Source organism: Porites lutea, chromosome 4, assembly GCF_958299795.1.
Source record: "Porites lutea chromosome 4, jaPorLute2.1, whole genome shotgun sequence".
In the NCBI taxonomy this organism is placed as follows: domain Eukaryota; kingdom Metazoa; phylum Cnidaria; class Anthozoa; order Scleractinia; family Poritidae; genus Porites; species Porites lutea.
Genome location: NC_133204.1, coordinates 18,005,935 through 18,032,280, shown reverse-complemented (window position 1 = coordinate 18,032,280; position 26,346 = coordinate 18,005,935). Strand labels below are relative to the sequence as shown.

General features: G+C 37.7%; 1 protein-coding gene and 2 long non-coding RNA genes across 4 annotated transcripts; 2 read left to right on the top strand and 1 right to left on the bottom strand.

Annotated features, from left to right (window-relative positions):
* The first annotated feature begins 4,474 nt into the window (after nt 1-4,474).
* On the top strand, nt 4,475-5,818 carry LOC140932740 (uncharacterized). The gene is made up of 2 exons (XR_012164990.1): nt 4,475-4,603; nt 5,355-5,818. It is a non-coding gene; the product is annotated as an uncharacterized lncRNA (long non-coding RNA).
* Nucleotides 5,819-6,775: 957 nt separating this feature from the next.
* Nucleotides 6,776-21,285, bottom strand: LOC140932741 (uncharacterized). Of its 2 annotated transcripts, none has more exons than XR_012164991.1 (5): nt 21,189-21,285; nt 20,547-20,614; nt 8,178-8,275; nt 7,798-7,996; nt 6,776-7,638 (listed from the first exon to the last, which is right to left on the bottom strand). It is a non-coding gene; the product is annotated as an uncharacterized lncRNA (long non-coding RNA). The 2 variants fall into 2 exon arrangements; XR_012164992.1 differs by lacking the exon at nt 21,189-21,285 and adding an exon at nt 20,913-21,049.
* Nucleotides 21,286-22,208: 923 nt separating this feature from the next.
* On the top strand, nt 22,209-26,307 carry LOC140934338 (uncharacterized). Its single transcript, XM_073383982.1, has 5 exons — nt 22,209-22,439; nt 23,875-24,203; nt 24,325-24,472; nt 25,052-25,256; nt 25,690-26,307. Exons 1-5 carry the CDS (start codon nt 22,209-22,211, stop codon nt 25,992-25,994), a joined length of 1,218 nt encoding a protein of 405 aa, XP_073240083.1. The 3' UTR covers nt 25,995-26,307.
* Nucleotides 26,308-26,346: the final 39 nt, after the last annotated feature.

Here is a 26,346-nt window from a genome sequence, read left to right as displayed (position 1 = left end):
GTAACTTAATTTTCCTGTTATAAAATCTTAGTTCTTCTTCCTAAAATAGCTTTTCTAATACTATTTCTAGTTGTATGGTCATGAATGTAAATCTTGTTGTTCTGATGTTGATGTTGGATACCTCTGGAAGCGCTCGTCCTGTCGTAAAACGATAAAATTATCGAAAATTACTTCCCAAGATCGAGGCCTATATTCCAAGGAGGGGGTGAATCCCTTGAGGAGGGGTTTGGAAAATTGGAATTAAACCCCTCAAGGAAATCTGGACGTGACTCGTGATTTATCTAACACCTGCTAAAAGATCCCATTCTAAAAAGACCGTCAAATATGAGCTATGGTTATTTCGAGTTAAGATAAGGACGTTGTATTTGGATGTCATTATTCCTTTTTTTTATTATTATTATTTTCTTCCTTTACGCACAATCCTGAACTCTCTACATAAGACAAACATCTGCAATTTTATACCCCTAACGTAGGCGGTGAGTATCCCCACCACTTTTAAATGGATATCCCCGGTCCTCGTGTTTCTTTTTATCACATTTTCTTGTGCTTGGATGATGATGATATGGAAACATTCCTCCTAAAGGATAATTTTTTTGGATTTGAATTGTTTTTTGTTTTTGTTGTTGTTGTTGTTTTTTTTAATCTTTTTTCAACTAGATGTGATTTTTTATGCTCCTGAATAAGTAGTATGTAGCTAGCGTATTGACAATTGGTCATGCAGTTCATCATTAATTTGTAGCCATATGGTGAAAACGTTGAAGCTTCTCTCAATTCTGCTGTTTTAACAAGCCATTATTATCATTATCATAATTATGGTCTTAATTTATTCAGATTGAAAATCGAATAGATGGTAGTCTTTGCCGGGTTTGCTATGTAATAGAGCGGTCACTAAGTTAGCGTGGGAGTGTTTTGTTACCTACCTTGCAAAGACAACGAGCAGATAGAGATCTGGCACGAGTTGTTCGAAAGTCGAGTAGATCAAATCCATGGTATAGAAACTCATATGCTATACAATACAGTACATTTTATTAATTCTCTCAATAGGGTTTTTAGGGAATCAATTTCCATGTACAAGAAAAATAGAAAAAATATCAAGATGTGTAGAAAACTAATGATGTAATAGTGTTTGCAATTTTACAAAATGATATTATAAAACAAAGCGCTGTATGGACTATCAAAACTAAGCGCAACTGATTTCAACTCTAGCTTTCTTCTTAAACCATTGAATAGATTTAGAGCTTCTTGTATGACCAGTAATGCTATTCCATGATGCTACTGCCCTGTCGAAAAACGAGCGCTGAGCAATTTCTGTGCGACATTTGGGAAGGCTAAGTTGATCAGGATTTCTAGTGTTGTACTCGTACGTTTTTGAGCGCTCTGTATGATTTGAACTTAAACAGCGAGGCGTCAGACCATTCAGACATTTATAATAAATCATGGTAGTGTCGCGCAAGCGCAGCGGTTCTTTTACAGTAAACCAGCCCAGTTCGTGCAGTATTTGGGAAATATGATCGTACTTTCTGGTGTCGGTTAATATACGCGCGCAAAATTTTGTATCAGTTGTAACTTCTTAATACTTTGTTTGAATGTACCGGACCATACGGTTGAACAGTAAAATAATTTACTAAATATAAGATAGTTTAGGATTATGTTTAGAACATCTTTGGTAAACAGATGTCTAACCCTACTTATCTGACACAAACTAGAAAGTACAGAGGACGGTAAGGTCGAAATGTGCTCAGTGACAGTCACGTTTGAGTCTAGAATAATACCTAGATCTTTGGCTGATTTGCGCAACACCATCCCGCAACAAGTTCGAGATCCTGGGAAATCTGATGCAAACATGAGTGGATATCCTGTGCAGAACTTGACAGATATATTTTCGGGTCATTCACGTACGATTCAATATTACTAAATTTGGTTACTCCAGGAAGATCGTTCATATATAAGCTAAAAAACATCGGTCCCAGGATAGAGCCTTGAGGTACCCTACGAATTACCGTAAGGGGCTCCGACAAAGAAGTTCCCACTCGGATGCATTGTTCTCTATTCGTGAGATAACTATGGAACCTTTGTAAAGCTTTGTTCAAGGTGCAAAGTTGGTATAGTTTGCAAGTAAGGTCTAATGACATAGACTATCGATGGCCTTACTTAAGTCAATCAGTACCATAGCTTTGATTATTTGCTTGTTGCCCATGGCCCTGAAAATAAGGTCGGTCACAACCAGGCTCAAGGCTTCAGTTGAGTGCAGCTTACGATTTCCACTCTGATGGCTAGTGAGGCGATTTTTCTGTACCAAGTGGTTGTTCAATTGACACATAGCAATTCTGTCCTGTACTTTGGAAAGAATTGGTAGTAGGTGTAAGTTAACTAAGGACTAACGTTAACCGGGCTTCAAGCAACTCTGACCTGGCTTGAATTCGCTATCTCGCCCGAATAACAAGTTCCAATCTAATTCGATCATCTCCAAGGGGCCGTTCATTATTTATGGGAGGGGGAAAGGGAGATAAAATGAGGGGATCTGAAAATTTAGCTAGTACAAAAAGGGGAATTTCCGAGGGTAATTTTTTGCCTCTGATCATGGAATGACTGTCATGAAATTTTATACAGATAATTTCTTTAAAAAAATATAAACATAACTACATTAAACGTTTCATAGAGGGGACCACAGATTTCGTAGCAAGAAGCCTTTTGGGTCTTCATATGTCTTCACAGTATTTTGGAACAGTCATGGAGTATATATAACTTATGGTGTAATTTTCATTTCTTTGTTTAAGCATATTTTAATATGTTTAAAAACTGGATTGCAACAAAGTTAGTAGCTATAGTTCTTAGTTTTGCCATGCGTTTTATACATGTCCTGGCCCCCAGCTGGCCCATGATATTCGGAGAAACCCTAATACCTACAATAATATGTCACTGATTGATTGATTGATTGATTGATTGATTGATTGATTGATTGCACTGGTGGAGAGAAAACCACACAAGAGTCACATTCCAAACATAAACGCCATAACTTGAGATATCTATTACAATAAAAGGTCTTCATATTAGCCCCTAGTTGATATTCCATGATGGAAATTTAAGAAAGTCATTCTAAGATTTTTTTTCCATTTCCTGTTCAATAGTTTATTTCTCCACCACCACATCATCATCAACATCATCATCACCATAATCATCGCCGTCATCATCATAGCATAAGCAGGAGATTCTTCTCCAACACGCTAACTACTACATCATTGCCCCCTAACGAAAATACTGTATGGATATGTTGTGGTTAAATTATATCCTTAGTTTGAATTTTACTTGCCCCTGTTTCAAAGTTATTATCACACATTTCCATTCCCGAAAACAACGGCATATAAATCGTACCACAACAAAGCCACAACAGATACGTACAATACAACTATATTTGGGACAGGGGTATTTTAAAAGTGTTTAATGGGACTACAGTACGCTTGATTACAACTCATGTTTCAATAAACGAAAGAATATTAATATTAGCTTTCCATTCCTATTTAAGATTTAGCCAAAACAAAGTTAAACTTCATTGAAAGGAAAACTTAATAAGCGCTCCCCTCGATTAAGCGGCCTCCTTTCAATAAGCCCCCATCCTTTAAGCGGTAACTTTAATTAGGCACCCGGGTGCTTAATGAGGAAATAAGGTTTTAAGAAAATAAAACACCATGATTGTGTATTAAGGACATCATTCTCGCGAGTTGCCTGCCTGTTTAAAGGGCTATGTAACGGCTGTATAGTTCATTTTTTCAATATTGCCAATTACGAGGGTCCCCAATAGGTTTTTCGGGATCCGGGATTTCCCTTATTTGAAGCTCGGAATTCGGGATATTGAAGCAAAATCGGGGCGAGATTCGGGATTGAAGGTATGCGCGCGAGTTATAATGCCCGAAATAACCCTCAGGATTACGGGATCGGACGAAATCTTGGGTCGGGATTACGGGATTGAGGAACCCTATTGGGGACCCTAAATTACGTGCCCTTATACGCTATGGAACTCAAGAAACTACTTTGGCGTCTTGTGAATAACAAAATCACAGCTTCTTGTCAAAATCGAAAACGAAGTTTGGAAAAATGTTTATGCTAATAAGTTTCCAAAAGCTGCAATTCCAATCCTTTTTATCTTTTCAAAGATTGTCCATCCGTGTCTTCTTCTGCATTTTATATGCAATCAATATCCTCTTCTTTTGTTTTGAGAAGTTGTTTTCATTTATACTTCAAACTGGCGGCAGTTCCCAATGCTTGAATTTTAATAAACTTCATAACGCAGCTGCTTTAGCACACATAGGCCCCTTTTGGGGATTTAATCTCCAACGAGTATTCCCGTACCCTACATACGGAAGTCACTTCCCCCCTGGAGCTAGGGTTAGCTCGCAAACAGGATATTATTATGAAACAAACGCCAATTTGACAGAACCCAGACGGAGTTTGATAAACAATCTTGAAATATGCGATTTTGCTGAGTCTCGTTCCCTTGCACGAGGACCTGTCATTCGAACCCGTGTTAAAAGATTGGTCCTTCAACAAAGGCCTTATTTACCCAAGCAAGCTCTACGTCAGCAGACCTTCCCAGCATTGATCACAGGTTAGAATTAGATTATGATTAATGGAAGCCCTATACTTATATGTCCGCAAATTCATCATATTCGCTAGATTACTATTACAAAAGTACGATTAGAACTATGGTAAAACAGAGAGAAAAACACGGACACATTACGCACCTTGCAAAAAGGCCATCAGCTAAAAGATGCCAAGCCAACGAAAGGTGGTTACGTATACAGATACGTTTAGTTCATCTCTTTATCGCTAAAGTCTAGATATTCCTGCGCAACAGCAAAAAGAATTGAAATGATGCACTTCCTTTCATTTCCCGCTTTTTCCTTTTCCTCTCTACGTTTGTTTACCTAATTGCTTTTCTTGCTGGAATTTTACGGTATGTTTCTTGCACAAATTGTTAAACACAAACACAGATCTTCGCGTAAAACGACGCGTTTTTCTGCTGTTACAAAAAGCAAAGCAGTACGAGCAAAGAACAAGGGCCACATGGAGACAACAGATTCAATTCAGTCATGAATCATGGCCTACACAAAGTAAAATGTTGATATTCCCAAACGGTTTTAAGTGCTTCGAAAATTACTATCATTACACCCTGTTTTCCATCTAATGTTTGCCGAGCTGCCATTACATGGTAGAAAGACTGAAAGGTCTAGAATTATCCAAGTATTCCAACAATAACCGATTATTTTCCTTTATAGCCAGGTTTCTAGTTACCTTACTTTTTATAAAAATTAAGATTGATCTTAGTATGAATACTTGTATGTTTGAGGTTATTACAGATAGAAATGTGAACGGAGATGTCAGTGCATCCAGTAGCTTACCATATGCTGTATGCTCCGAGCAAACAACACGTTCGCCTGGTTTTAAGTTGTGGACAGGAAAATCAGTCAACAGATGAGGTCCATCATAGTATTCAAGAATTCTTTCAAGATAATAACATTTCCAAAGGAATTGTCCGAAGCAAATAATGATTGTTGAATGCATACAAGTATGCTTGATTCCGAGCTGCGAAAAGCAAGCGCTGAATACACCGAGTCACTTAGTCGTCTTTGTACGTCTGGGTGTGCAACCATTAGACAGCCGGGCACAAAAGCTCGTAATGAATACATAATTGTTGTAAGCGAGCCTATAATCAGTAATGTTTCTCTTAAATAAGAGACAGCAGTATAAATGGTATGTTCTCATTGGTAATAGAACTTGGTAATTGTGGCATAAAATGGAATAAAGAATATTAGCAGGGTGACTATTATTATTAACATTAATAATTACTACTGTTACTAATTCCTACACCCTTGGAGAAAACGTTTATCCAATTTAGCGTCGTAGAAATCAAGCAAGACTCACATGGGAGTTTTCCGAAACAACCTTTATAATTATGATGCTCATCACAATAAACCATCCCAAAGACCATTATTTGTAAAGAGGACTCTCTTAGACCTGCCTAACTACAACTGTGATGCAATTTCTTTCAGTTATGTACTGAAAGGGATGATACGTGGTGTAAAAGCGTTTAATTTTGAGATCTGAAGTGTACAGATGTTCATGAGTCCATTTATGTTCTTCCATAGACTGTAAAGAGACTGAAACGTGGAAAGTGTCCTTATTCATCCACATGTCAGTCTTTAGATTGATAAGAAGTTCTTTGGTTGGCCATTTCTTTCTCATTTATTACTTTTTCTTGAATACAAGTAAGATCATCTTCTGTACAGGGTATGATAAATCTTTTGTTCCATTTAGTCCCGGGCATTTAGTGGCAAGTCCTTAAGGGAGTCCAATTCCTACTGATTTTGAAATGCATAAATACATTTGTAAAGCGATAAAACGTTCCAAGTGCTTTGAGCTAATGAAGCTCTTTATGCAAACTAGAGTCCACCAAAAGAGACCACTGCTCTTTCTCAGTCGATCATTGGACTAAATTAAAACTACTCACGTCAGTTTTCCTGTCTTGCAAATATCAAGTTAACAGAGCTCTTGCCATAAGCTTTCGCATTGCCGCCCGTAATATTACATAGCATCAAAATGACGATAGATTTAATTCTTCCACAAAGCATTAAAGAGGTGTTCTCCTGGATCATCGACTGCGCGCTGCTTTAAGAGCTGTGCTAATAGATACGAACGTAAGTCCTGTTTAACTCTGGCAAGTACACAAGACATATAACGAAAAAGAAAGACTCAAACGGGAAAGGCTGGCGAGATCAAATACACCAGACAAAGGCTTTAGATTTAATATAATACAACGAAAGTTCTGGCTTAAAAGGTGTGCTTCAACCGACAACCGTGTGAAACGTATTACATCCTGAAGAAATAAGATTATTTCTCAAACTCAACTTCACCTTACCATTTTCCGTAGACGTAAGAACACAAAATTTATAAATGTTTACTCATATAAAACAATAATAGTCTCCCACATTGTATAATAGAAAATTACAACATCAAAATTCCTTTGTGTTGCGCTGCACGGAAACGTATAAACTGTAATTACGAAACGGAAACATGGAAGCTTTCCTTATCTCATACAGGTTTTAAAATTGTTCATCTTTTCGTTGTTTGGCCAATTCAAGTGCATTAGTTGTTATAAGCAATTCAGACTCTTCGAGGTCTGCTCAGAACATTCTTTTCATCGAGCGCTCGATAATGGCGGCTTCCAAACGTGCGAATGAAATGAAAAAAGTCTCCATTACAATAGATTGCTGTTCTTTCTCAATTCTTGGATTTAACTTATATACGGTATGACGTCGAACAAGCCAGTTTCCTTTCTTTCTTTTTCGTGGCTTTCCTGACTCAAAAGTATGATAATCAACCATGAAAACTATTTAGTTCATTTATTTTTCTTTTAACAATTCCCCTCAGCACAAGTCTGGCCTTGCTTGATATCAGTTTGAGGCATTAGCCAGTTTCCTTATTGCTTGATTTGTTGTCATAACATTCCCTGCTATCGGTTGTTAGAATAAAAGACCTGCAATAGGCAAATATATTTAAATGAAACCGCCTCGAGCCGCCATCCTGTTCACGGCATAACGATAATATCCAGTTTTCTGTCCTCCGATCATCGAAAGGGAGCCTCTAAACGAAGAAAAAGAATAACAAATTCCAGATTCAGTACCTAACTGTGGCTTCGCGATGACACTGCCAATAAGACAACATGGACGGGGAGAAAAAGACAGCATGGCCAACAATCACCACTACCGCATAAGAAAGAAGGAAATGTGAGATAGGACATACCGAAAACTTTATGATAGCGCCAATTTTTTAAGGCCCACTGTATATATGTGTTTTGTGGCCAAACATACTCCACAGAACGTTCCCACCGAGGAAACATCAGCACTAGTTTGCCAAATCGACCGATTTGCGGCTAAAGCGGAGAGCCTCCCAAAACTCAATGTCACGAGCAGCATAGTTTGCTGAACATGAATTCAAGCCCCTGCAATAAAGTTTACAAGCGTGTTACACGTAATGTACATTTTCGCAGCACTGCATCACAGGATTAATCCTGAATGTAACGCCATATCAAGAAACAAAATGATACTGAATACAGGTGGAAAAACATCTTAGAGGAGCACAGCTACTTTCAAACCCTTCGCTTGTAAATCTGTACTACTTACAGTAAGTAATTATGACTGGCCTTCTTCAACTCCTTTGCCCGATGGAAGAAAGAACTGTCACTTGATGTGGATTTGTATTTCATCTTCTTGGTGCCAACCTAGCAGAAGGTTTTGAATGAAAATAATTGAATGGAAAACGCTTTAATACACTAAATATAAAAATAAAACAATCGACAGTAACAGGTCGCGAGTTGGATGTTAGAGACCTTCTGTAAACATACAAACGTGTGCTGATTTTTGTGAGGAAAAGGTGTGAGGTACTTTTGTTTCATATTCAAATGCATAAACTTCTGTCAACTGTGCACGTTTTGTTTTGCAATCTTGAACTTGTCCAGGGGAGTGTAATTGGCTTCAAGATTTGAAAAAAATACAGAAACCAACAAGAAACTTGCAAAGCTCTCCACGTTCATCAACCTCTTAGTCTTCAAAGAAAACGATTACTCTTATTACTACTTTCTATACCCTTGGAGAAAAGTGTTATAAAAATTGTTCTCGAAGAAATCAACCAAATCTTAGATGGGAATCTTTTTTAACAAAATAGCAGTTACAAATTAGGTACTCATCGTAACACAACATCCCGAAGCGTGTTTTCCTTCAAACACTTCTTTCACTCATGATAGTTCTTCACCAATAAAAGGGCCTATCTTAGACTTGTCCAACTAACAAGTTTAACGTTATTTCTTATGTTAAATTAACCGAAAGATATGATATGTTGTGCAAATATGTATGAGTTTGAGATGTGAAATGTAGAAACAGTTCTCAGACCTTTTATTTTCTTTGCATAGACTACTCGATTTGTGCCTGTATTGGTCAGTTGACGCCGATGCTATTGTTTAGGACAATTAAATATTAAAATAAATTCTGTTCTTTTTTCGCCTTTGCGCCCTGCATAACTGCCCAAGCAAACAATAAGTGATACTTGCAGTTAAATAACTTTGATTTTAAGACGAGCAAATACGAAACTTGCCATGTGGATGTTCTCATCTAATACATGTTCTTTACTTGCCAGTATTTTGGCATTCATTAATTTCTACTGCTTTCCCAAATGTATACATCAAGCGATGAAAAGTGATCTCCTATCGAACAGAAACGTCTCATAGACGCCAGTAATGACCGTTTGCAAACGTACGAATAAACTGATAAAAATTTCGAAGTAGTATCTTTTGAATAAGCCATGATCCTTGGCGGGAATCAATGGCTGCCTTCCAATTTTACAAATGAATCTACACAAAAGTGAATGGACAACGAATGCTCTGACCAGTTGGCTGAATAAATTTGTCCAACGCACACCATTTTCGTGAACTAAAATGCCTGATGTCAACAGAGATGCATTAAAAACTAAACTGATCTTCTCTCTATCAAACAGCTCACTAAAATCATTGTTGTTCTTTCAGCAACCACCAAGTATATCTAATACAAAGGCGGTTTTGGTTAAAAGATGAAATTCAAGTGTGTGGAAAGTATAACTTGCCCAAGGGATAACATCATTTTTTAGACTGAAATTTTTACCCTATCATTTTCCGTGGAGATTAGGATAGAAATGCATAATTATGGTTCCTAATGTCAAACAGCCTTGAACAGTGCAAACTGGAAATATCTCTCACAACAAAATTCTCTTGTGTTGCGGAGATGAGAAGTGCGAATTAAGAAACTGAAACACAGAAGCTTTGTCAACTCAGTCAGGTCTTTAACTTTGCTTGGCCATTCCGCCAAAACAAATCAGATTGTTTCAGTAAAAGCGATCTGCTGTCGAACAGAATTAGTTTTTGCATAAATTCATCGATGCCCAGAATGGCCACTAACAAACGTAGGAATAAAGTTCTTAACCTGTTCGAGTCCCCAACAAAATTAAAATTACGTCCAATACAATGTATATGTGTCGTGCAGGAAAGTTTTCTTTTTCTCATTTGGCTTTTCTGATGTAAATCTGACAAAATCAACCAAGAGTTTTATTTATTTATTTTCATTCATTTATTCATTTATTTATTTATTCTTTTATTTCCTTGAACATAGTTTAGTGCTCGTGAGGTGTTTTGTTTACATCAGTTGCCACAAAAACATACACATTGAAGCTCTGTCACTGCTTATCCATAAACAACATGTCTGCTAAAACCTGATACAGAATAATTTACTAGAAAGATTTAAGGCATGGATTGCACATAGGGAGACTTGCCACTAAAATAACATTTAAGGTCTATTCAAGCTAAATTTATAACTTGAAGAGTTTTTTTCCGCTTCCAGATCCGTAATGTTATCGCTATTTCAACTATTCATATCAGTTTTGCCTTCCTCTAATATTAAGGCATTATCAAAATGACGATAGGTGCACCATTGTCTCCGGTAACACGCTCTGAAAGCTGAAAATAAGCACATCTTCAGGCATTGAACGCATCGAAAGGAAATCAGCACATATCGCAAACTGTAATGATTGAAGACAACAGACTCGCAAGATGACAGATGCTATGTTAAGACTTTAAACAAATCCAGAGTTGCAGGTTGATATGTTGTGCATGATCAGTCAGTCTTACCATAGATATCCTGTCAAATTCACTCAAGGTTGTTCCAGTAACAAGCGTGTTGATCTGTAGCATGATTTTACTTCCCTGTACCTGAAACATGCCATTATCTTGGACGAAGATAAATGGCTGCTTTTAAATTTTAAAATTAACAAATACAGATATGGATAAACAATGCCTGCTCTCTGCCCACTAAATTCGTGCAAGATAATTACTATGCCTGTTTATAGTACTGCCCTCATATTCGGGCTTTACAAACCAAGTTTCACACAAAGCTAGGGGAACAATGTCAGTCCATCAATCGTAATTCATGCCACTTATGGTATTAATTCATTTTCCCTAAAGCATAAACAAGAATGTGTTGTGCAAAGGAAAGACGAGGGAAAATTGCTCTCACCTTATATTTATCAGTCAAATATACTTTCACAAATTTGATCGCAAAGTAAGTACTACATGCCCTTTATGCTATAAAGGTCTAAGATCCATTTTTCAGCATAGACAGCAAAACATTATTTCCCACTTGTGGGCAAGGGCACTTTCACATTGTGGAGGCAGTAGAGGTATGCCTGTCGTAGTGTAGTAAATCTGGACCAAGCCGTCAAAAGCAAGATTAGAAGTCTTATAACAAACACATTTGCACCTTTTCAAGAAGGGTAAAATGCGGACAATCCAAGAAAGCTAATTAGAACGAATGGCTATCAAGCTATATACATAAAACGTTGTGCCCGCAAACAACCGTGAGGCCACCACCAATTATCACCTTACTTTCAGAAAAGTTATTCACGTGTACTAAAGAAAACGCAAAAGAAAACCGTCTGCAAATGGTAAACTCATTTATTTAAAAGTTTTGAAATATTTTTAACAGATATGAAAATGTTTAATGAAAGGAAAAAGGTTTGGAACCAACTAAATTATGCTGCAGCCGAAACAAATAAAGCAAATATACACCTCAATACGCCGAGGTGTTGCTAAACACAAGTTTCTAGAAGCTTTATTTGTGGTCGTTTAATCCTCACTGCCGTTTGTTAGAATAAGTGACAGGCAATATTCAACGCACGATTGCTGTTTCTTTCTGTGACCTTTCCAGGCAAATTCTCAGTGCGAATGAAACCGCAGAGAATTATCTACAGAAATACATGCGGTTCCTAATGTCACACAGTTAGCCTTGAACAGTTCGGTTGTCCCAATATTAAAAGAATCATAAAAAAAATAATTGAGACAAGATTCGACACCAAAAAGCGACGTAACGATCACACAGTGACAAAACAACGTGGACACGAAGTAAAACACAACATAACCACAAATTATTGCTACTGCAAAAGACATAAAAGAATGTGGATACCTTCGGACTTATCTTGCAGAAGCGCCAGTTGTCGATGCCCGATGCATCTGTGTTTTGTCGCCAAACAACACTGCTCCACCAAAAGTTCACCTCACGGGATCATGAGCATTCGTTTGCCCCATCGCTAGATTTAGGGCCATGAGTAGATTTTCCAAAATTAAATAATTCAAGCAGCATTCAGTTTCCTGAACAAGGATAAAACCCTAACAAGGTTTGACTACGTGTTGTACGCAAGGCATATTTGAGCTTAGTTGACTGGGTCACGAGATCTATTACTTAATATGATGCTTTCGCGATGAACAGAATGACACTAAAGCAGGAAAAGCTACGTGGACTAACATGTATAAGAATCTAAGAGCACCACAGCTACTTTCAGTACTTTTTGTACTAACAAGAACAGCTATCAAGTGATCATTACTGACCTTCTCCGACTCCCTTGCCCGGTGTAAGGAATTGTCACTTGGTGTTGCTTCGTATTTCACAATTGTAGTGCCCCTCTAATGGAAAGTTTTGTCTGAAAATCATTGCATGAAAAAACGCTCTAATTTACATTGAATATTAATCCAAAACCTGCAAGCTTAAAACAGATTTGAGAGCAACGCAGGAAACGTAGAATTGAACAGGTCGAGAGTCAGATGTCAGAGCCCCATCTTCCCGACATAAATTCTATTCATGTCCGCTGACTTGGATGAGAAAAAGGTGAAAAGTACTTATCGTCTTTCTTTAGAAAAAATAATCTTTTGTCAACTGAGCACCTTTTCTTGTGTATTCATGAGCTCATCCAGAGCCATAATTGCACGAGTGAAACTGACCACTAGATTTGTAATAACAACGAAACCAAGCGAAAGAGACCTGTTGGGCTCTTTCCGTCCATCAAGCTGTAAGCGAGTCTTCAATATAAGTTAGTAAGTTATTACTCTACTATTAACTACTTTTTAAACCCCTGGAAAAACGTATATCCACAGGGGTGCCGTAGAAATCAAGCAAGGATTACATGGGAATGATTCTAAACCACTGTTATCATCATAATAAGATATCCCGAAGCATGTTCTTTTACGATCGATAACCCTTTAGCAGTGCAGATGCATGCCTCTCTTTGACTAGTCCAACTACAAATATAACTTTAAAATTTCTTTTATACGCTAAATGTACCGAAGGCGATGTCATCTCGTGCAAATTTGTCTGATTGCTAAAACGTAGAAACACCTCTTAATCCTTTAAGTTTACTACATTATATAGACTGCTGATTTTGCAATCATTCATGCAATCAATTTCGTTAATCTATTGTTTCCAACAGTTGAAGTTGAGAATCATTATCTTCTTCTCTGGCCTTCTGCGCTTTGCACAATTGCCACAACAAACAGACGGTGATAATTGGAGTAAATACCTCTGACTTTCAGACGTGCAAGCAAAGTAACAGAAAAGTGGAGGGTATCCTTATCTAACAACAGGTATTGACATTTAGGAGATGTTCTTTAGGTGGCCTGTGTAGCTCTTTCTACAAAATAGACTACTTTCTTTCCTCAATTGATCTTTGGACTTCTTTCCGTTTTATGTGCAAATATCAAACGACACGAAGGTCACCTGAAGCAAGTCTCGGATAAATCAGCCGTGGAATCAAATGTTACCAATAATAGAAAATTCTTCATACCCGAAGAGAAAGTACCTTCAGGTGTATTAAGGTTATAGCCCAACAAAGATTTTATGTCATTACTTCTGTTCACTTTACTCTCGCGATGCAGTAACATTAGATAGAAACAAAATGAAGGTGGAAATAGTTCTGCGACGAGGATAACGTCTTTGTCCTGCATCATCCCTTCCCACAGCACGCCTTTTAAGTTCAGGGATAATTACCTTAATTGACATGTACCGGATACATTTATTCAACAAACTGGAAATAGCATTGTCTACTCAGGTTTGTGTTGCTTTATTTCTGAGCTTGGAAGGCAAATATAGATTTTCGCCAAAGATCATGGCTTACACGAAATACCTTAAGAATATGTATGCTTGTGTCAGTTAGACTGGTCTCGCGTCTTTCGTGTTTCAGTTTTAGTTTTAGTTTCGTCTAGTGTCTTTCAGCGTGCAATCCTTTTTGTTTCAGTTTGGGCATCGTAACGTTTCTAGAGTCCATTTATTTGTGTTCCTTAGCGCAGAGTTCTTAGAATGCGTGATATCAAGGAGATAGCATTGAATTTTGATCGGCACTCCATCCAAGATCACTGACATTAATATCATTCTTAAGCTTTGACAAATTCCCGTAATAAATACATGTAAGATCTTGAACTAAAGGCTTTTTGTTAGCAAAAGAATTGCGATCCACAGTTCTTGGTAGTATTCAAAGCGAAATGAAACGATCTCTCCCATTGCCGCCAAAAGATGTATATATATTGAGAAACATGGAAGGTTTCCGCAACGCATACAGCTCTTAACATTTGATCAGCTTTCCTTTGCTTCACAGGTTATTGTGAGTTGTTCTTCCTAAGTGTTCAAGTGATCTGCTGTCAATTGGGAATATTTCTTCCATTAGCTTATCGAGGGCAACAACGGCTTCTAAATGTACGAATGATTTCATAAAGTGTGCTTCAGTGTATTATTGTCTCAAACCTAATATATTTCTGTCCTTTACCGATCCTTCGATGAAAGTTATGTCTTATGCGATGACGCACAAGCCACTTTTCGTTCTTTTTGGCGAGGTCTTGGCGAAGATGGCTCATAAGGTGTGATTCAGTGTTAAATCTGTTGACCCCAAAAAAGACACGCTGAGGCTCTGTCCTTGCTTATCCAAAAACAACAAGTCTACCTAAACTTCATATGGAATAATATATTAGAATGATTTAGGCCGAATGCGCTACATACAAGAAGACCTGTATTGCCATTTAAGGCGAATTATCGTGCTTCTATTACAATCGCTTCAGGTGCCAGTGATATTTAGGGAATATCACACTGACGATTGAAGCAAGCTCGAAGCTTAACCACGCTTTGAAGGTTGATAATAATCACAAATGCATCTCGAACGCATGGAAGAAGACTCAAACATACCAGAAACGGAGATACTTTGAAGAAAAAATGGCTCAGCGGAGAAAATACTGGCTTAAAGCTACGCAAACTTTAAAAAGGAGTTTCCGTTGGTAGGTTCGAATTAAGGGCATCCAAAGACTGTTTAGTGTGAAATATCTGTTCGGCGAAGCAAATATGGCCTAGAATTTTCTATTACTTGAGGACAGCTAAAATTTCTAGATGACTGTTCCACTCATGTACAGTTTTCGAGGCTAATATCTAATAGAATCCCTACGATTTTCTCAAGTTTAATTTTCACGTTTCACTTCCCAGGTTAGGCTATTTTCGTACAGAAAAGGAAACCTAAAATTTTCGGACTCAAAAATGCAACGGAGAGAGAAATCAGAATGAAATGTCTCACTTTCGTATATATAAACCCGTCAAATTGCACCTAAAATTTTCTAAAAAATAATATTAAAGCCCTTGTAATTTCGAAAAGACTCAAGTTTCCCTAGGATGACCGAACAGATACAAATAATATTCTATAGCGCCGCTTATAATGCATTTCTAGACATCTAAAAGTACTCCGAATAGCCTAATAAGACATAAGTGTTATCAATGCATTTAAGAGGAAACCGTCGTTGGGTACCCCTGAGTGCATAATAGATAAATACCTCTTCACGAAAACGTATAAGATGTGTGCATCAAAAACAGTTCTAGAAGATTTCCTCATCTCAGATTTTAAGATTGATCAGCTTTGCTTTGCTTGGCCAATTTTAGTGCAGTCATTAGTTGTTTTCTACTACAAACGAGATTCCTCTGGTAAAAGTGATCCTCTGTCGATTGAATAAGTTTCTTGCATAAATTCATCAGCTGCATAATTGGCCGCCTCCAATTGTACGACTGAAGTGTTAACTTTAGTTTCATGCTCCAACAGAATAAATGTCTCTCCTTTCTTGAACCTTGGACTAAACGTATGTCTGATATGATGTCCTATAAGCCACTTCTCTTTCTTTCTTTTGGCATTCCTGATGCAAATCCTCCAAATTCAGCCGATTAGTTTATTTAATTCATACACTTCTCTCGGCAATAGCCCATGCTTGTTGTTATTGAAGAAAATTTATAGGGCTATTTAAGTAAGAGTCTTCGCTGGTACGTTCGTATTGTTATCGGCATTACAGTTATGTATGTTAGTTCAACCTCCCAATAATATGATGGTAGCATGACAATGGCGATAGGCCTATTACTTTTCAGAGCACGCTTCGAAGGCTGCGTATAGACACAATGTACCTCCCTCTCATGAAAGAAAACTCAAAACCTACCAAGATACATAAAGACAAAGTCGCTCAGACGCTTATAGCTACGTACAGACTTGAAAACAAAACTGAAATACGCCTGTAAGTTTCTGGTTAATTTGCTGTGCAAGGCCAGCTGTCAGTCTATAGGCATTGATAATGCTGCCTCGATCACTGAGGGTTAATTGTCTCAATGGAAAGCATGTTCATCTATAGCATGTCTCCACCATAAAATATGGTTGGTATAAGCAGTGATCTTTGGTGGAAATCAAAGACTGCCTATAAACTTTAAAATTAAGCAATCTGTGCTTGTGTGAGTAGAAAATGCCTCTGGTCTCTTTCCATTAAAATTATAAAAACTAATCCTAGGCTTGCAAATAGTAATACTTCAATTTAACTGAGGTTTCCAAATTAAGTCACTAACATCGGAACACTGTTTCGGTCTATCCACTGCAATTCATGGGCTCATGGTACTAATTATTTCCCCTGAACTATCAAGAAAATGTCTCAGTTATGTTGAAGCAAGGAGGGTCACGTTGGAACATTACTCACTCCACTTATCCGCACTCATCATTTTTCATAAATTCCCCATAGTAACGTGGAATTTTTTCGCATCAGTTTTGCAGCAAGTAGAGCTAGCTGTATGTTACGGTAACAACAACAACAATTTTTATTGTATACAAAGCGGTGCTGTAGTTCTGATCCATTCCGTCAATAGAAAGATTAGACGTCATAAGATAGCCACATTTATTTTTGACTTTGTTTACATCGAGTAAATATATAGATCAAACTAGAAAGCTTATCAAGAGGAATGGCTATCGAACCAAATAGTTATAAAGCACGTTGTGCCCACATACAACTGAACCAACGAACTATATTCAGTTGTTGTTGTCGTTTTCTTAACCAGTTTACTTTCAGAAATTCTCTTTTTCTAATCGCGGCTATTTTGCGGACAAAATGAACACTAACCGAGCGCAGTAAAGGGTGTACTTGCAAGTCATGATCTATGTCATGTACCTATCTATAATGTACATTTGTTATCAGTTAAAGTGAGAAACTAGTAATTTGCTTCTTAATTATTACGTTCTTTGTTGACGATTCATTCTTTCAGTTCTCGAGATTTAAAGATGTCAAGGCTTACAAAAAAAGTGAAAAGATGACTTCCCTGTCTATCAATCACTTCCTATGACGAAGGATTTAATCCGTAAAATAATGATTATATAATTGTGTCTGTTACGTTTTACCCACGTTTTGGTTTCTACAAAAACTGAGAACGACGCAATCGACTAAAACCGATCTCGATCCTCCCAATTTTAAGATTTTGTGCAGCCAGAGTGATCCATGGCCATAGATAATTAATTTGTCTTATACACCTCGTTTTCCCTTTTTTCGGAAAATGGCCATTTGCTCTTACTCTAACCATGATCAATCGCTTCTTGTCTAAAATTTCCGTGATTCTGTCATTGAGCCTTTTCAGCAAGATGAGAAGAAGTCGTTCCAAATAATTGCGAATCTACACAAATTGATCAGGTAGATTGAGTGGTGTGTGGTAGAGGTCGTTTTGGTTCTATAGACACTGTAATGCCAAATGTCATGGCACAAAATGCTCACTGATTTAGTTACTAGCATACTTTATTGATCTGAAGTGCTACAAAGCTCGAACTAGATTGATCTCAGAATCCTAGGTTTGATTTTTATAGTCCTACGTGACTTATAGCCTCCACAGTGCAACTTGCCGATTCAATTGATTGAAAACATGTTACTCCTTGAAGAATAGAGCAAACCATTCGAAGACAACGCACAGAACTGACAGTGTTGCTCACTCAATGCCACATGCTTATCTAGCGCCGGCTAAGCTTAGTCCACAAATGTTGTGCGGAAATTTGCAGATATTTTCGGATATTTTCTCAAGACAAGACTGGAAAACCCCCGCGTAACTGTCATGACCTTACATAAATGTCAAAATCTAAAATGTCAGAAACATTGTTCACGGTCATGTTAATCAAGAATTACTCAGACATTACTGAGAATTATTTACCACTAAAAAAGAAAGTTTCCCACCCAGTACATGCTTTATAGAAATAGCATTTCTGTTATGGAAGAATGCTTGAAATAAGACATAGCAACTTGCTCGCCGAGTTGAAAATATGAGTTGAATTGGGGCAGATAGGCCCAGCAGACAATCATACGAAGTGAGGAGAAAATGTTCTTAATTACTCGATACGGCATGACCAACTGATCTTCCATATGCAAATGGCAAGTTTGACACATCAGATTTCTTCCGCAGTCAAGTTGTATAACATTTTTACATGTACGAAAACAAAACGTAACGCTGAACAGTTAGCGAGTTCGTTATCTGCTAGCTAAAAATAACAACGAGGTTAATATAAATGCTTAATGGACTTGGCATCACAATATTTCAGTTACAACCTGCTTGTTCCGAATGACGAAACTCTAAACTGCAAACGGGAGACCAATTGAAAGTCCCCGAAATACGCAGACCGAAATAAAATGGTAGAAGGAAAAGGGTTTTTAGGATCTGTAACGTGATACGAACAAAGAGTCTGACATAAATATGTCAGAGGGTCACTTATTTACTTTAGCACAAATTCAAATTTTGGGCATCATCCATAAATCAAAAATATGTCCACAACTACAATGCTAGATATACAATCAATCAAAACTTTATATAAACCTCGTGTAAGAACGAATACTGGCAAGCAGATGATTTCATTTAAGTCAATAGATCTTTGGAAAAGCATTCCACAACACCTTGAAGAACTGAATGAGTACGCTGAATAAGAAAAAACAAACATCATCTACTGACCGAACAATACTTGTCGAAACCTAACACTACCTAGTTCTGCCTAGACTCAATTCTTTTCAAACTTGTCCGTATTACCTTTTTAAATAAATCTTTTGTATTTTGTTTAATTGTTATCAGTTGTATTAATTGTTCTTTTTATTCTTTTATTCCTGTATCATCTTAAACATAATTGGTATGACGGTCTCTAACTAAAAAACCTAATGATTCACTTGGCCATCATACTCAAACTTTCATATTAACTCTATAGCAACATTTTCCTGTAAACATTAATCTATGAAGTCTGTAACCTAGCATTAGTCAAAATATTGAGGGAAAATTAACTGAACTGAACACCCCTATGCAGAATATTTCTACACTCTTGAATGGTTATCACACTAATCGAAAATACGGGCGAAGAAACATTAAAATACAACCGAAACCACAATCACTGCCAATCACGTACTCAATGTTGCCGACTGACTTCGTGACAAAACACAGTACTATAATATTCAAGATAGGCGAAGCGGTATCATTATGATTCCGTTTCAAAGATTCCAAACAAACAGGTTTAGTTCTCAAGAAGTAAATGTAAGACCTTTTCTAAACGATGATCACTAAGAGGTACGGCAAGTTTCTACCATTGCACATCGTGAACTACTGCGTGCACTGTTTTATATCCCCTACGTACAAGAGTGTGTTTTCTTTTGACCTCTGTTGTGTGATTCTGACAAGCACCAAAATATGTCATGAAGTGGGGGGCAAGGAAGGGGGGGGGGGGGGGGCTTACTAATCTGAGTGTGCACTTTCTGATTAAAACAATTTTTCCTTGGTTAATGATTGAAATAACCATAAAGTCCGTGTTCTAATAACAACTTTAAGTAGCGTTTGAAAAGACTTCCTAAGTTTGGAAATGTAAATGCGCAGCGTGATGTCTTATAGCCAGAAATTTATTTTCAATGCCATTCTACTGGAGTCTTTTTTTACCACTGAGCGATCTACCAACGAATTGGGAGTCAAAACAAAGCTAGTATATGTCAGAAAAGAGTTACTAAAACACTCGCAGTACGCTGATTTGAGCTAAAAACGTTTTGACAACGAAGTTCACAGGTGGTCAATGCATAATTTTTCACAGGTCTGTTTTGCTTAAGGTTTGTTTCGCTTCATCATTTGTATTCCAGAAACCTTTCGCACCATATTTTGAAATATCGCAAAAGGAGGGAAAACAACGGCCCTTACTTCGCAACAAATAAAAACAAAGAATTAAATATAAGGTATTATATCGAGCAGTGCACGTTTTCAGGGTTTTCACGCTGTAATCGCGTTAAATATGGCGACCAAGAAGTGAATTAAATACAAGAAATACATTCAAGCCCTTTTACCATTTGTAAATGTCTGTAAGTAATTGGTACATACCTAGGGCAGGCGCTTGGACTTAAATATATTCATCTGACTACTCCTCAGGTTCCCCAGGACTCAAAATACTGAAACAAATGAACTGTAGTTAATTAAACAAAGCGATCCCTCGGTATTGATGTGGCACATGCAAATGGCTCAAACCAAACGAACAGACCTTTTCACCAATGGAGTCATTTTAAAACTACCATTAGAATTTTTTCTCTTTCCCTCCTATTCAAATTCATTTGCCCCCGGGACAAGCCTAATTTGGGCACAGAAAACGAAATCCTGAAGCACTCTGGTTACTAAAGCGTACTCGACTGTAAATTGACGCCATGATGAAAACGGCTTTTACACGTTCTGTTCTAAGAATTGCCTTTTTACCTGTTGTGTTTAGCCGTGTGAAAAGCTGGGGAAAACCAGTATGCACTTCGTTAACACTGTGCAATTTAAAACAGCCGTGGAAAGCAGCTTATCCTTTAAAATGTGCTTTCGCAAACTGACATAGTCATTCAGCGGCAGTGATGTGGGTTTGGATTTAGGTGTGGGTGGTTGGTGGGGGATTGTTTTGCACAATGTCTACTTTGACAGCAGCAATCGTGGCAAAAAGAATCCAACAATAGATTAATATGACTTATATTATTCGACAAATTTGCTTACCAGTTAAAAACCAGATTTCAGCTGCATGTTCAACTGTGAAAATATTATTCCAGTAAGACTCTGTAGCCCTCCTCGTTTACGATTATGATTTATTAAGTTGCATGTAACCGAAAGGTCACGAGTTCATAAACTTAGAACGACGGCAGTCGAAAACTGATCTGGAACTGAGCAGGAGGGAAGGGGGGGTTGCTCAAAAGGTTGAAAGGGACTAGAAGGGTCCGTGCACGGTCCGTGCACACTTCGGCCAATCTAATTTTCCATTTTTCCAACAAAAACGGAAAAAGGAAATATTACTTATCCTTATCATATTTACATATTTTAAAGTACGGACAAAAATAGAAAAAAAGAAAATGGTCAGGAAAATTGATCATTTTTTCATTTTTCTAATTTTGAAGTCCGCTTCAAAAATACAAAAAATACTGTAAACGGCTAAAAGCGATATTTTGCTATTTTTTTATTTTCTTGCTATTGTTAGAAAATGGGAAAAATGAAATAATCTCTGATTCCTAACTCATTTTTCTATTTTTCCGTTTTTCCCAAATAATAGAAAAACAGAAAAATGAAAAAATGATATTTCTTCGCACCATTTTTTCATTTTTTTCATTTTGCTCAAAAAATGAAAAAATAGAAAAATGGCATTGATATCGTCGAATTTTCCATTATTCTATTTCCACATGAAAAATTGAAAAATGAAAAATTGACAAAAGTTGATAAATATTTTATCGTTTATTATTTTTTTGAATTTAAATATACCCCAAAAATGAAATCTATTTAAAAATATATTTTTCTATTGGGCACTGTTTAAAGCCACAATTTTAACGGCAGTCCTTTAAGTCTTATATATATTATTTTCAAGATTGTTTTGCAATCGCCAGCAAATAACAAGACAACTTTTGATGTAATTTTACCAAATACATTTATGAAGCAAATGTTTCGACAAAACATTTTCCTGGCGTCGGGGCAAAGGCCGGGGGCAAAGGGCCTGGGAATACGTTACATTCTTGGCGGGACCTTCAAAAGATGGCGGGCATTGAACAGGTTGTAACTGTTCGTTATGTAAGAGAGCATGTTGAAGGGCAGGAAAAAACACATAGAGAAGTAAGTGACATTTTAAGGCAAGAGCATCCTGGAGTGCAAGGACTATCCGAGAGAAGTGTCCGCCGGTACTGTGCTACGAATGGGATACGACGTCATGATTCGCATTTAACTCGTGGAGCTGTCGATGAGGTGGTGGCTTCTGCAGCTGCTGAGGTGAGGGTACATGTTTTTAACGTTTTTAGTTTTGGATTCGTAAGCTATACGATATCCTTCCTTGTAGCAAACGTTTTAAGGTTTGCTAAAAGTTGTGAACTTGTTGTTTTGTTCACCTGTGTAGCGTCACTTGAGGCGTCACACAACAAGGAATGCGTTACTTTCTTGCTCCCAATTCTGGAACTCCCTGCCCTAGCATACCGTATTTCCTGGAATAATAGCAGAGGCCGATTATTTCTTTTTCTCACACAAAAAGGGGGCGATTATTCGAGGGAGGCGATTAATCATGGGACGGTTATTATTTGAGGAAATACGTTATTAGAACACCAAAAATACCGCTACATTTAAATCTTGACTAAAGACTTTCTTTTTTGTGAAGGAATGTTTTCTTTGCTGTTTCATTTTTTTGTTGCCCTCCTATTTGACCAAGCATTGGCTTGCAACCATGGATACATTTTCGCACGGGAAATGTAAGCTTTGATTCTTGATTGTGCTAACTTATTGGTAGCTCGTATTTCCGTTTTGCTTGAAAATGGCGAGAGCGGTTAAGGCTGTATTGGTCTCTCTTTGCGTCAATAGGGACCTTTAGCATCAGGTTTTTCGGGGGAAACGGCAAACCGCAAACCGCAAAATGTCACGTGACCACGTCCTTGCGGTCACGTTTGCAGTTTGCAGTTCACGTTTGAACCGCAGGAAGGGCTTCCAGCGGTAAGCTATTTACGGCAAGGTCTTTTGCCACAAAAAATGGTACAGCCTCGCGTTTAAAGGTATGAACTAGCTTTTTGTATCCGTTTGCGATGTGTTTGTTGGATTTTTGATCTCGAATCAATGAATTATTGCTGATTTTTGGGCGATTAAAGTGATGCACTTCGACTTGATGAAAACAACATGGCGGCCATAAACAATGAACGCGTAGTTCAAGTCAATTTTATATTCCTTTCTGCCGTACTAACAATGGAACGTATTCTGTTCCAATCCAGAGTTAAATTTTTTTTTTCTATCTTGTTACTAAATTCATAACTTAACTCAGTCTCTGTCTGGTTCCTTTTTTTAACGTACCCGCATATCACTCCGCGAATATCATTTTATTTTGCTTATTTCCTTTAGACTGGGGAGCTCAGGCTTCATAAAGCCTTCTGGTTTCTTCTGGGTTCCCTTGCAACCTTACAATTCCTATATGTGTTCTTGTATTGTATTGTATTTTGCCTAAATAAAAGTGAACTGAACTGAACTGAACAAATCGAACTGAACGCCTTGCTAAAGTTTGAAATCTCGGCAACGCGAAACTGCAAACGCGTAACTGCGGTTTAAGGTTAGCGGTTTACCTGATGCTAAAGGTCTCTAATGTCACGCAACAAACGCCAGGTGGTTTATTGACTAAATGGCCGATTCAATATATTTTTTTAAACTTAAACAAAGGTTTTTAATCGTAAAGGTTGGTGCTACATACGGAAGAAAGATGATGACTGGCCACATCAAGCATTCGACAGGCTTGCGACTGGGAGTAAACAGAGTGGGGCAGGCACTTAAACGCGTTAATCCACGCCAGCACCATGAACGACAGACATCGATTACCCGCCACTTAAACCCTGTTCCATATTATGCCGAATACTTTGGACACAAGCTCCATCTTGATCAAAACGAAAAGCTTATTCGTTATGGCGTGACTGAGGTTATAGCAGTAGATGGCTATAGTTCCTTTATAACTGCTACATCGGTAATGCCATTGAAAAATAATATCACCATCTACAGGGATGTGTTCAGGTTAGCTCCGACATAGATATATATTATTTGCACATTTTGCAGGTTAGAAAAACCCTCAAACTTCTCACTTGAATTAAAAGGTACAATTTAATGATACTTCATCCACTTGTTCTATTATTAGGGAAACCATACTACGTCATGGTTTGTTTGACCAAGTGAGAGTGGACCATGGGAGGGAATTTTATTTAGTGCTGACGGTTCAGGATCACTTAAAGGAGTTACGGAATAATACATCAAGACAGCCATACATACAAACACAGTCAAAGCAGGTACGTGGTAATATAAAGGGGAGGAGAAATGAACTGGTTATTTTCTAACGTGATCCGTGGGCGTGGACCTGAAAAACCCAATTTTCGCAGATTTTCTAAACAAGGTGTTAAAGACAATAAAACTCCTTAAGAGCAGGTTGGAAACCTGACGTTTTCAGTGCTAGCCCGTCGTCAACAATAACTTTAGGCTGCAAGTCCTCCGTGACAAATTCTTGCCTAGGAGGACCCGGGACACAGGATTTGAAGTCCTACATTTTAGGAATTCCGGTTATTTTTTGATTCAAAAGTAAGTTGGAGGATTCTCTTTTAATAGCTTTGAATCACCTAAATTAACAGGCTTTGACACTTCGGAAAGAGCAAGCGAACGCTATCAGAAACGTTGTAGAAAATCAGAAATGACCCGGAAAGCCCTGAAATCTAGGACTTCCCATCCTCGAAGACCCAGGGGCAGATAAAGGGGGTAAAGAACGGCGAGAAGAGGACTTCCGAGACTCCTGACCCTCGTGCTCAGGCCCCCAGAAGTCTTTGGCGAGTCTAGTATTGATAAGTATTTCTTTTACTATTATAATTCTTAATAAGAACCATGCTGTGGAACGGCTCTGGGTAGAGGTTAACTGTCGCACAAACTATCCTATAAAGAGAGCACTCGTTCAAATGGAAAACGATGGTGTCATTGATATGGAGGATGAAGTAACAAAGTTCTGTGTCTCTTGGGTGGCGAAGAAAGTAGTGGAAGTAGGACTGAGCAACGTCGTCAACTCATGGAATTCACACCCCATTCCAGGTAACGAGTCCTACTGTAAAAAAAATCTATAGCAATAAAAAAAAATAGCAATATTAAAAACAGACTAAAATCATAATGTTCCATTGGATGAAACGCACGTTTGCGTACGGCTCAGCTATTGCTGTAAGTCGTTCGACTATTTCGATCGCTTGGCAAGTGAGTTGGCAAGCGATAACCCATTGATACACGGGACATTTTTATAACCCGCGCGGGGAATTCTCCCTGAAATAAATTAAGGATAACCCTTCCGGATTAGTCATACTATGTTTTCAAAAAGTAGAATAGAAACGTGAATGCGATTGTCTACAGATCTCTAGCCGCAGAGACTTCCCTTATAAGCGGATAGCTAATATCTATGTATGTCGACAGTTTAGTCCAGAAGAATAGTCGCTCAGATCTTTAACTGACACCAACTTACTTTAAAATCGTGCAGGTAAAGGTGTTCCACTACAACGACGATGTACCAACAACAAGGCCGCTCCAGTTAACGGCAATGTAGTACCAACAGTCGAAGCAGCTGTGCAGATGTTTCGCGGCGATTTGACTCAAGAACACTTCTTTGGAAGGGATCCTTTGGCGGCCAATATTTCAAAAGCAGATGCCAGAGAAAGAGAGTTCACAAAATACTTTCCGAGTTTCAAAGTATTGTTTAATGAAATTGCCAATACGAAGTATAACCCTTTCCAAGATGCTGTACTGTACTTTTTGAGGCTCACGGATTATCTCGCTCGCGCTTGAAGTTATATATACTTTTTGAAAGTTCGTTTGAATAAAGAATTGAATAGAGGTCTAAATAATCGATATAAACGTGATCTATAAATTATAAACTGAAAATCTTTGACTTTAGTGTTGAAAAAAAATTTTTTTTTCACCGTTCAAATTTACAGAGTGGCATATCTTCTAGTTAATAATTTGAGGAAATCGACGTCAAAAACATCATCAACAACAAAAGTTTATTCCACTTCAGAATTAGTTATTAAACAGGAACCTTTGATCATTATCTTTATGTCCTTATATCATTAAGTAAAAATGAACTATTGACCTATGTCTCATTACAATCTTTCTGAGACAACCAAGTAGAAGTGGAACA

What these genes read in the sequence shown, in the direction of transcription:
- LOC140934338 (XM_073383982.1), top strand. Translation starts at nt 22,209, where the DNA reads ATGGCGGGCATTGAACAGGTTGTAACTGTTCGTTATGTAAGAGAGCAT. An exon ending in TGGCTTCTGCAGCTGCTGAG is followed by an intron (nt 22,440 to 23,874) that starts GTGAGGGTACAT and finishes TTAATCGTAAAG; the next exon opens with GTTGGTGCTACATACGGAAG. An exon ending in TACAAACACAGTCAAAGCAG is followed by an intron (nt 24,473 to 25,051) that starts GTACGTGGTAAT and finishes ATTCTTAATAAG; the next exon opens with AACCATGCTGTGGAACGGCT.